At 38.6% G+C, this 13,548-nt stretch overlaps 2 protein-coding genes across 2 annotated transcripts in view; one reads left to right on the forward strand and one right to left on the reverse strand.

Annotated features, from left to right (window-relative positions):
* Positions 1-9,742, forward strand: part of LOC126372017 (mucin-16-like) — a 30,466-nt gene extending 20,724 nt beyond the window's left edge. Inside the window, exons 3-4 of the mRNA XM_050017515.1 lie at positions 65-7,084; positions 9,684-9,742. Of these exons, the coding sequence (XP_049873472.1) occupies positions 65-7,084; positions 9,684-9,742 (7,079 nt within the window). The remainder of the gene's footprint in view (positions 1-64; positions 7,085-9,683) is intronic.
* LOC126372159 (polyhomeotic-like protein 3) overlaps positions 1-13,548 on the reverse strand; it is a 476,807-nt gene that overhangs the window by 374,701 nt on the left and 88,558 nt on the right. The gene's annotated exons all lie outside the window — the stretch shown is intronic.

A 13,548-nucleotide genomic window follows, 5' to 3' on the forward strand; every position in this document is an offset into this window, starting at 1 on the left:
AACACTACTGAAGAAACAACATTGACAGCAGATACTGCTACTACCGACACAATACCAATGACAGCAATAACCACTACTACTGAAGCAACACCAGCGACATCAGAGACAAACTTTACTGTGGCAACATCAACGACAGCAGATAATACAATAACTGATACAACACCAACGACAACGGAAACTACCACTATCGAAACCAAACCAACGACAGCAGAGACTATTTTTGCTGATACAACAACCTATACAGAACACACAACAACTACCAAAATAACACCAACTACAGCTGAAATTTCCACCACCGAAACAACACTAACGAGAGGAGAGACTATGACACCCGAAACAACAATAAAAACAGCACATACTACCACAACCTTAACAACACCAACGACAGTGGACGTCACAACAATACTGACAGCAGATACTTCCACTTTCGAAAAAACTCCAACAACAGCAGAAACTTCCACTATCAAAACAACACCATCGATAGCAGAGAATAACTTTACTGAGACAACAACTTATACAGAACACAGAACAACTACCGAAATAACACCAATCACAGCAGAAACTACCGCTACCGTAACAATACTAACGACAGGAGAGATTTTGGCAACCGAAACAGCACCAAAAACAGCTGAGACTACAACAACCGCAACAGCATCAACGACGACAGAGAGGACAACAACGAAAACAGCTCCAAAGACAGTGGAGACAACCAGTACTGAAACAACAATATTACCAGGAGACACTAACACAACCCTAACAGCACGAACGACATTAGAGACTACAACAACTGAAACAACACCAATAATATTAGACACCACCACTATTGAAACAACAATATTGACAGTAGATACTATCATTTTCGAAACAACACCAACGACAGCAGACACAACCTCTACTGAGACAACAACTGATAAAGAACAGACAACAACTACCAAAATAACACCAACTTCAGCAGAAACTTCCACCAGGGAAACAAGACTAACGACAGAAGAGACGTTGACAACCGAAACAACGCCAAAAACAGTGGAGACTACAACAACCGTAACCGCTCCAGCACCAACGACAGCAGAGACCACCACTACTGAAACAACTATGTTGACAGCAGATACTACAGCTATTGAAACAACACCAACGACAGCAGAGACTACCTCTACTGAGACAACCCATACAGAACAGACAACAACCACCAAAATAACACCAACTACAGCAGAAACTTCCACCACCGAAACAACACTAATGACAGGAGAGACGTTGAAATCCGAAACAACGTCAAAAGCAGTGGAGACTACAACAACCGTAACCGCACTAACGACAGTAGAGACCACGACTAATGAAAAAATACCACCGACAATAGATACCACCACTACTGAAGTAACAAAACTGACAGTAGATAGCAGCACTATCACAACAACACCAGCGACAGCAGACTCTACAAAAACTGAAACAACTTCAACAATAACAAAGACTAACACGACTGAAAAAACATCAACAATAATAGAGTTCCCCACTACTGAAACAACTCTAACATTAGCAAATACTACTGAAACAACAACATTTTCAGAAGCGACCACTACTACTGAAGAAACTACCACTACTGAAGCACCACCAACGGCGGTTAAGACTTCACAAACTGAAACAACAACAGCAGAAACTACCGGAACCGAAACGACACCCACTACAGAAGAATCCAATACTACTAAAACAACAGCAGTTACAGGTGAAAGTTTATCAACTGAAACAATACCACAGACAGTAGAGACAATCGTGACTGGAGCAATTACAACGACAAGAGAACCGAACACTACTGAAACAACTCCAACGATAAAAGAAACTACCACTACCGAAAAGACAACAACTACAGAAGAGTCAAACACCTCTAAATCAACACATACGACAGGGGAAATAACTACTTCAGAGGTAACACCACCGATAGAAGAGTTCAATACTGAAACAATTTCAATTACAATAGAAACTATCAGTACCGAAACACCGCCACCATCAGTAGAAACTACAACAACTGAAACAATACCAACGAAAGCAGAGTCCAAAACTACTGAAACAGTACCAACGACAGAAGAAACTACCAGTACCGAAACAACAATAACTATAGAAGAGTTTAACACTACGGAAACTACAGCAACGACAGAAGAGACTTTAACAACTAAAACAATACCACCGACAGTAAAAACAACAACACTTGAAACAACACTAACAAAAGAAAAGTCCAACACTACTGAAACAACACCGATAAGTGGAAGCCTTACCATAACGGAAACAACAACATTTATAGAAAAAACAACAACTACAGCAGACACTATTACTCCTGATACGAAACCCACGACAAAAGTGACTATAACAAGTGAAACGACACCAACGACAGCAGAAAAAGCACTTACGACAGTAGGAACAATAATTTCTGAAGCGATACCAACGACAAAAGAGCCTAACTCTACTGAAACAACGACGGAAGTGTCCAACACTGCTGAACCAACATCAACGTCAACAAAGACAGCAATAACTGAAACATTACCAGACACAGAAGAAAAAACAACTACTAAAGCAGGAACAATTACTTCTGAAGCAATTCCAACGACACAAGAGTCCAACACTACTGAATCAACAGCAACAAGAATAGAGTTTTCAACAAATGAAACAACACTTACGACAGAAGGATCCAACACTACAAGAACAAAGCCTACGACAGCAGTAACAACTGCTACTGAAACAACTCCAATGACAGTAGAACCTACAAGTACCGAAACAACGCCAACAAGAGAAGAGTTCAACGCCACTGAAACAACAGACACGACAATAGAATTTCCATCAACTGAAATAACTACAGCGACATCCAAGCGCACACCGATTGAAAGAACATCAACGACAACAGAGTCAAACACTACTGAAGCAATATCAACCAGAATAGAAACAACTATGACCAAAGGAACACCAATGACAGAAGAGTCCAAACCTACCGAAACAGCTTTACCGACGGTAAAAACTACCAGTATCGAAACAACACCAACTACAGAAAAGTCAAAAGCTACTGAAATAACAGCAACGACAATAAAGACTATAACAACCGAAACAACACCACCGACAATAGAGACAACTGCAACTGAAACAATACGAAAAACAACAGAGTCCAATACTATCGACACAACACCAAACTCAGTGGAGACAACAGCAACTGAAAGAACACCCACGACAGCAGAATCAATTACTTCTGGAGCAACACTTACGACAACAGAGTCAAACACTACTGAAAGAACTCCAACGATAACAAAAACTACCACTACCGCAGCAGTGACCACTACTACTACTGAAGCCACAGCATTGACAGAGACCATCACGTCTAAAGCAACACCAAAGACATTAGCGACCACCACTACAAAAACAGCAACATTAATAGAAGAGACTATTACTACCGAAACAACACAAGCGACAGCAGAGATCACAACTACTGAAACAACAACAACACCAATGATAGTGGAGACAAACAGTACTGAAACAACAATATTGACAGCAGATACTACCACAAGCGAAACAAAATCAATGCCAACAGAGACTACCACTACTGCAACAGCACCAACGACAACTGCAGAGACTACAATAATTGAAACAACATCAACGACAGCAGAGACCTCAACTGCTGAAGAAACATTACTGAAAACAGACCCTACCACTACCGAAACAACACCAACGACGACAAAGGCTACCACATCTGTAACAGCACCAACAACAACTGAATCAACACCATTGACAGCAGAGACAACCACTACAGAAACAACAACATCGGCAGCAGAGACTACAACTACTGAAGCAACAGCAATGATAACAGAGACTACTACAAAAGCAACATCAGGGCCAAAAACAATTGAAACAACACGAACAACAGCAGATACCACCACTGCTGAAACAACAACACAAACAGAAGAGACTACAACTACAGAAACAACACTAACAACAGCAGATACAACAACCACTGAAACAACACCAGAGACCACCATTTCTGAAACAACGATATTGACAGCAGATATCACCACCACCGAAACAAAATCAATGACAATAGAAACCACCACCAGTCCAACAGCACCAAGTACAGGAGAGACTACGACAATCGAAACAACATCAACGACAGCAGAGACCACAACTACTGAAGAAACAACACTGGCGGCAAAGACGACCACTACTAAAGTATCACCGACGATAGTAGAGACCACTAACATAAAAACAATCACATTGACAGCAGAGCCTACAACTCCTGAAAGAACACAAGCAATGGCAGATATCACAACTCCTGAAACATTACCAACGAAAGCAGAGACTACTACTACCAAAACCACTCCAACGACTCCAGAGACCACCAATCATCGTATCGTATCAACAATGACAGTAGAGACCAGCACTATTAAAGCAACAACACTGACAGAAGAGTTCACCATTACTGAAGCACCAGTAATCAAAGAACAGACCACCACTACTGAACCAATTAAACAGACAGAAGAGGCTACTACAACTGCATCAACGACAGCAGAGACTACATCAACAGATGCAACACTAACGATAGAAGATACCATCACTTCTACATCAAAACGAACGACAGTAGAGACTACAACTGCTGATAAAACAATATTAAGAGCAGATACTACCACTACCAAAACAATACCAACATCATCAGAGACTACCACTTCTAAAACAAAACCAATTACAGCTGAGATAACAACTAAAACAACACTAACGACACCAGAAACTACCAGTATGGAAACAACAACTTTGACAGCAGAGACCACCACTACCGAAACAAGACGAACGATAGAAAAAACCACCACTACTGGAGAAAAACCAACGACAGCGGACCCCACCACTACAAAAACAACAACATTGACAGCAAAGACTACAAGAACTGATGTAACACCAGTAGAAGAAGAGACCACTACTACTAAAGCAACACCCACAAAAAAGGAAACTATCGCTAGTGAAACAACAGCAGAGACTACAACTGATACCATCACAACAACTTCTGAAACAACACCACCGACAGTAGAGACTACAACAATCGGAACGCCACCAACGACAGTAGAGACCACCACTACTAGAAAATTACAGACGACAAAAGACTCTACTACTACTGACACAACTTCGACGAAAGCAGAGACCACAAGTACTAATATAATAACAGTAGAGACCATCACTACAGAAGCAACCCCTAAGACAATAGGAACCATAACAGCCGAAACTACATCATCAACAAAAGAGACCACTACTACTAAAATAATACCAACGTCACCAGATACCAGAACTGAATCAACACTTACAACAGTAGAGAGTACCACTACTAACACAACACCAACGACAACTAAGGCATCTACGACGGCAATTTACAAATCTTCGGTAGTTTCAGACTCAGAGTTGAGGTATGGAGGTGAATTTTCAGATGATCTTTCAAGAAATAGAATAAATGTGGTAATTAATTACCCTAGCTTTGAGGAACATATTTCAAAAGCAAAAGACTTATTTACGACATTGGAACGATTTACAACCGAGACGTCGCAATCGATGGATGTTTCGAGAGCAAAACTCTCAACGACTACGGAGGAATGGACAACAGCAACGTCGACAACATTGGAAAAAACGACAATAGATACGTCATTGCTATTGGAAGAATCTACAACAGAAACGTCAGCGACCATGGAAGTATCCACAATTGAACCGTCATCAACGGAGGATGAATTTACTAGTGAAACTTTATCGACAGTGAAGGAGTTGACCTTAACAACGAGAGAATTTACAATAAAACCATCTTTGATAGTTCAAGACACAACCAGTAAAGCAAAAGTTGATACATTACAATCTGCAATTTACAATCCTTCTCTTCTTCCAGATTCAGCAAAGCTGTGGTATAGAGGTGAAGTCTCAGATGATTTTTCCAGAAATAGAATAAATGAACTTATTTCAAAAGAAAATTCTGTAGAACATTTACAAGAGAACAAATTATCAAAAGAAATACAATCAAATGAAAAAGAATTTCCTACTGTGCCATCTGCGTTAGAGGAACCTATTTCAGTTCCAAATTCAGCAGAGCTGTTATATGGGGAGGATGATTTATCTATGGAAGGATCAACAACTAAAACGTTACCGCTGGAGGATGAATCCTCATTTGAAACAACACAGGAAGAATCGACTACTGAAATGTCAACGACAGGAAAAGAATCGACAACAGAATCATCAACGACAATAGATAAATCCACAACTGACTCGTCGACGTCAACGGTATTGGAAGAATCCACAATAGAGACGTCATCTACGGTGGAAATATTGACAACAGAAACGTTAACGACGGGACGGGAATCGACAACAGAAACTTCATCACTGACTGATAAATCGTTAACAAAAATATCAACGACTATGAAGGAATCTACAACTGCAACTTTGATGGCATTGGAAGAATCAACAACTGAATCATCATCGACCCTGGAAGAATACACCACTAAAACGTTATTATCAACGGTGAATAAATCGACAACAGAAATTTCAAAGACAGTGGAAGAATCAAGATCAGAAAGGTTGTCGCCAGGTGATGAATCCTCAACGGAAACATCAAGGTCAGTGAAAATATCGACAGTAGAAACGTCAACTACGATAGATGAATCGACAACTGAAACAACGATGTTGGTGGAAGAATCTACATTAAAAACGTTATTATTAGACAAAGAAGCAACCAGTGAAGCAAAATTACTATCTGCAGTTGACGAACCTATTCCAGCTCCAGATTCAGTAAAGCGGTCGTATTGGGGTGAATTACCAGATATTTTTTCCGAAATAAGTGTAACTAGTCATTCTGGATTTGATGAACCTGTGTCAAGTTCAACTTCAACAGAACTTTTATATGAGGACGAATCTCCAAAAGAAATAAGTTCAAATATAATAACATTAGCAAATCTATCACCTGCATTTGGCAAAACAAATCCAGTAGTAGATTTGATCAAACTGTCATATGAAGAAGGCTCATCAGAAACACAATCTAAAAATGAAGCAAGAGTTTCAACATTATCATCGGTATTTGACGTAATTAAACCAGTTGCAGGTTTGGTATCATATGATGGTGATCTATCATATAAAGATAAACTATCCAATGAGGATGAATCATATTATATAACAGCGCTATCATTATCTTCGTTAACTACTTTAAATACAACGCAATTAAAACCTCAATTTGAACTCTACCCAAAATCAGCAGAACTAGCATATGAAGAAAATATATCAAATATGGAAGTATTATCTTCCACAGTAATATCTCCATCTAAATTTAACGATACAGTTTTACAAGTGAATATGGAACAGTCAATCGAAAAAGAAATTAAAACTACCACAATATCACAAAACTCTACATTTATTGGCCATAACCGAATTTTAAACTCCACAAATCCATTATATGAGGATGATCTATCAAGTGATGATCAATTCTTTACCGCACTATCAACTGTATTTGACGATACAGACTCACAAGTGACTTTGGAACCATCAATCAACAAAGAAGAAAAAGCTACCACACTACCATTAAATTCTTCATTTAACAGCCGTAATCCAGATTTAAATTCGGCAGAACTATTATACGATGATAACCAATCAAATTTGGATGAATCATACACGACATCGCTATCTTTGTCTACATTTGACTACACAAACAAACAAGTGAATTCGAAAAAAACAACAATTAGAGACAGAAGTACAACAAGGCATTCCACGCCTCAATCTGGACCCTACGCATATACAGCAGGACTAGCATACGAGAATGATCTATCAGATCAAGGCGAATTATCTACTACATTGTTACCTACATCTGCAATCGATGACGCCGATTTTCATGTGCCTTTAGACTCATCCATCGACAAAGAAATAATAGCTAATACACTACTGTATCAATCCATATTAAACAGAAATAATCCACTTTCAAATTTAGCAGAACTTTCATACGAGGAACATGCATTTCATGAGAAAGAATTTACTATTTCATCTGCATTTGACGACACCGTTTTACGTGTGACTATGGAACCATCAATCGACGAAGAAACGAAAACTACCACAATGCCACCACATTCTTCATTTAACGACCGTAGTACAATTTTAAATTCAGCAGAGCTCTCATACGAAAATGATCTACTCGTTAAGGAAGAAATATCAAGAAAAATATTATTTCCAACTGCATTTGACTACACAATCTCACAAGTGACAATCGAACCGTCAAAAAAAGATGAAATAAGAGCTACCACAGTGCCACATCATGCTCTATATAGAGGCCGTAATCCAGTTTCAAGTTCAGCAGAGCTATTATACGAAGATGACCTTTCAAATAACGATGAATTCTCTACCACAATGTTACCTGCAATAGTATCTGTATTTGACGATACAGTTTCACAAGTGACTATGGATCTATCAGACAAAGATGAAGTAAGAACTACCACACTGCAACATCATTTTCCATTCAATGGTAATAATCCAGTTTCAAACTCTGCAGAACTATCATACGAGGATTATCTGTCAAGTGAAGATAAATCATACACGACAGCGTTACCATTGTCTTCTTTTTACAATATTAACCAAGAAGTAATTATGAAAAAAACAACTATTATAGACAAAACTGCAACAAAGCACTCCACGCTTCAACCCAAACCCTACGCAGATACAGCAGAATTAGTATATGAGGATGATCTATCCTATAAAGGCGGATTATATACTTCATTATTACCTTCAACGACAATCGATGACACCGATTTTCATACGCCGTTACCATCAATTGACAAAGATAGAATAGCTACCACACTGTCGCTTAAATCTGTATTTAACAAAAATAATGCAGTTTCAAATTCAGCAAAACTTTCATACGATCATGTATCTAATGAGGAAGAATTGTCTATCTACGACACAGTTTTACGCGTGACTATGGAACCATCAATCGACGAAGAAGTGAAAACTGCGACATCGCCACTACATTCTCCATTTAACGGTCGTAATCCAGTTTTAAATTCAGCAGAGCTATCATACGAGTATGACCCATCAAATGACATAGAATTCTCTACCTCAATGTTACCTTCATCTGCATTGACTATGGAACTAACAGACAAAAATAAAGTTAACACCACACAGCAATATGATCCTCCATTCAATGGTAGTAATCCAGTTTCAAATTCCACTGAACTAACGTACGAGGATGGTAGACCCGTTAAGAAAGATATGTCAAAAAAAATATTATCTTCATCTGCATTTAACGACACAGCCTCACAAGTGAATATGGAACTATCAATTGAAGATGAAATACGAGCTAGCACAACGCTACATCATCCTCCATTTAATGATCATAATACAGTTACAAATTCATCAGAGCTATTATACGAGGATGTCCCATCAAATGACGAAAAATTCTCTACTACAATGTTACCTTCATCTTCATTTGACGACACAGTCTCACAAGTGGCTTTGGAATTATCAGATAAAAATGAAGTAAGAAATTTGTCACTGACATATTCTTCGTTTGATGATAGTAATCCAGTTTCAAATTATGCAGAACTATCACGCCAGAATGACCTGTCAAATGAGGACGAATCTTCCTCGACAGCTTTACTTTTTCCTTCTATTGACTACACTAACAAACAAGTGATTAAGAGAAAATCAACTATTATTGACAGAACTACAACAAGGCTCTCTACACCTCAATCTGAACCACACGCAGATACAGCAGAGCTAGTATACGAAGATGATCTATCAAATGTAGGCGAATTATCTACTAAATTGTTATCTTTATCTGCTATCGATGACAGCGAATTTTATATGTCTGTGGAACCATCTATCGACAAAGAAAACATAGCTACCACATTGCCGCATCAATCTGTATTGAACGATAGTAAACCAGTTTTAAATTCGTACGAGGTTCATGTATCTAATGAAAAAAACATGTCTATCTCATCTACATTTGACGACACCGTTTTACGTGTGAATATGGAACCATCAATCGACGAAGAAATAAAAACTATGATATTGCCATTACATCCTCCATTTAACAGCCGTAATTCAGCAGAATTATCATATCAGGACGAGCTGACAAATGAGGACAAATTCTACACGAGTATGACAGTGTTACTTCCATCTACATTTTATGACAATAAAATTCAATCATCGCTAGAGACCACAACAATAGGTCTTATGCCATCTTCTGAAGATGAAGATAATACTATAACGACGCAAGTTACGCCTGAAAATGATTTGAATCAGCCATTTTAAAAAGTGAAGCTATCCTTTCGCCTTCATTATCTGCACTAGGCGGTCCAAAGCTATTTATTCCCAGTCTGTTGCCCCTTCATATTCATTCCCCCAATCATAATTATGAGGATTAATCAACAACGAATATTGCTTGTGGACTGTAACTCCAGTGAATCAAATTACATGGAGCTATTTGTACGAAGTACTTATTTTTTCTTCGATTCATAATCGTGCAATTCATAATAAATTACGTCTTTATTCTGTGAGCTTGAGAAAAGTAATGTTGTTAGTAGTTATATTATCTTTGATTTATCAAATTGATAGACTAGTCGCCATACAATACCAAGCATTTATAAATTAATATTATCGTCGTCGTCGTTATTAGTATCGTTTGTAGAAGAAGATCGTCAACGATGTTCGTTTTAAAGAAGTTCGCCAGGCGCTCCGTAGATGGTACTGGATTGGACACATTTTTATTAGTAAGTAAATGTGCGTGACCCTCTTTAAAATGGACTATTTTCATCTCATTTAACCACTCTTAAATTTTTGCTAAAAAAATCCAGAATTGAAGATGATTAGTTTTGGAAGGACTTGGCGATCTCTGTTTAGGGTATGAATATTTATCACAGTATGATGTTAACCATTATTCGCATTTCCGAACTAGAAATCGTGAAGACAGCCCATTGTAAAGGTAGTCACGCACATTTTGGATATAAAGATGAAATTTTAATACACTGACCATATGGCACTCCCTTAAATTTCATGCATAGTGCCTTCATAATAGCCTTCATCATCTTCATCGCCCTTGCCCTTGATCCTATTTACTTGGGGTATGCTTTCCTTTCTCTTGGGGTGTGAGTTAAGTGACATACGTATCTCGGTGGTGAGACTCAGGTCCAAACTGCTGTATGGATATAGCAGGGGATGTAAAAAGATCAACGATCACAAAAATTAAAGGAGTTCTTCTAAGAAAGCAATATTGCTATTTGACATTTGTTTGCATTGGTCAATTACTTTTATACACGCAAATGTAAAATTTCAATGTTGCTCGTACCTACTGATAAATTATATTCTCTTTTCTGTTTTAGTTGAATTCCTTCAACATGCCTTTTTAGACCCCCTGGCCGTTTTGTGAACACTTTCCCCTTACCCTTCAAAGTTCAATAACCTTATTTTTTTTAACAATATACTTACTTACATATTAACTTCTTCGTTATATTTTTTTGTGACTTATTGTTCATTTGTCGCAAACTACTTGGGCGGAAGTGAGACGGTAGTGTCAGTAAGACAACCTAAGTAGACGATAAGCAATGTGTCTCACAAAATCAAATCTATATCAAAGATGTATTTAGAAAGAAAGAGCAAGAAACACACCGATGAACAATGAAGTAACTTTTTTTGACGAGACTTTGCCGCAGATGGCATTAACTACTTGGCCGGATAAATGGGGAGCTCTCACCCGGTACAAAATTTAAAACTACGCCTGAATGTGCCCAGTTGGGCGCACACCTCGGCTCAGGGTGTCGTCTGAGGGTATCATATTTGAAAGCGCAGGGCGCTATTGCGGGTTGGACAGCTGGAGTGTTTAAAACGGCGCTGAAGATTACTGTGTTTTTTTTTTGACGTGACTTATTGTAGATTTGCCGCAGGTGGCATTAACTACTTGGCCGGACACAGTTACTGTTTGAGCGCATGCGTTAAATGTGTGTCACAATCATCACTTACAACTTGAGCTAAATAAGTTACCATTGTACCTGGTCCCTGTAGACGTACCTGAAATATAAAATTAACAACTTAAAAGGGAATATTGAACAATTTAGTACCTACCTAAAGTCTTCTTCTATCGTGGGGGTTATCAGGTGAATTACCAACCTCATAAAATCTGGTGTCAGGGTTTATTAAGCCGCCAAAGGCCCCTGACATAGCTCATGTAACGACTACCAACTTACATCAGAAGTAGTAACCGGGACAAACGGCTTAACGTGCCTTCTGAGGCACGGATCATCTTACTTTCGGACAATCGGATAATCAAGCTGAAATGTTCTAACCAAACTAGGGATCACAAAGTATTTTTTATGCTATGTCCCCACCGGGATTTGAAGTCGGGACCTCCGGATCGTGAGCCCGACGCTCAAACCACTGGACCACGGAGGCCGTTACCTAAACTTAACGACAATATCCAAACTTATATCAATTAGTTAAGTCATAAAGTGCATGCGCTATGTTATACCTACCTACTATTTGCTCTTTTAGTCTGGAGTCCGATACGGACGACAGTACAGTCATGAGCAATATAATGTACCCACTTTAGGACTCTGTCGCACTAACATATTTGACATTTAGTGAGACTTACAGTTTAATTCGTCAAATAGTTAATGTGACATGGTACCAAAGTGTATACATATTAATGCTTGTGACCGTACATACACTATTCAGGAGTACTTAGCTAAAAACAGAATAAAAAATGGAGCAGGGTTGTAAAAATGTCATGAAAAAGTTGTCATGTGGTGGTTTTTTCCATAAAGTATTTTTTTTTTGTTGAGTTAAAAATTTCGTTTTTATTATTAGTAATGACTCGAGCTGTCATGTCGTATAATTCACTGCATACGGGACAACCTGTTCCCTCAATCAACGCTTATCGCTATCGACCTACTAGGGTCGATTAATTCTCTCAAATATTTTTCCTCTCAGACGACGCCCTGAGGCGAGGTTCGCGCGCAACTGGGCACAATCAGGCCTGTTGTATTAAATGTTGTACCGAGTGAGAGCCTTCAGCGCTCCCCATTTGTCCGGCCAAGTAGTTAATGCCATCTGCGGCAAATCTACAATAAGTCACGTCAAAAAAAGGACATACAGTTTATCAGCCTGCTGAGATTCATTCCTACTAAGAAGATTAAGTATCTTTCTCAGTAGGCCTACTTAAGTTATTTATTCGTCCCTACGCAATTACAGTATTAGATTTTATAATATATAAATAGTTTTATTTTATATAATAGGCTCGCTTTTCACCACAATCTCACCTCATGGTAAGTAACGATGTGGTCTAGGGTGGATCACGCTTACCTAGCAAATGCCTATTCACTCTAGCCTTGAAGACACCCAGATTATAACGAGTCGGAAAAACAGACGACGGCAGACAGTTTCAGACTTTTGTAGTTCCCATCAAAAAGGAAGAGGCAAAACGCTTAGTGCGGATTGCTGGCATATCCACAACATAAGGATGAAATGCCTGCCGACGTCTACTTGCCCGTAGATGGATGTTAGATATTATACAAATTACTCAGTCGTTAAATT

This window comes from Pectinophora gossypiella, chromosome 13 (genome assembly GCF_024362695.1).
Source record: "Pectinophora gossypiella chromosome 13, ilPecGoss1.1, whole genome shotgun sequence".
Classification (NCBI taxonomy): Eukaryota; Metazoa; Arthropoda; class Insecta; order Lepidoptera; family Gelechiidae; genus Pectinophora; species Pectinophora gossypiella.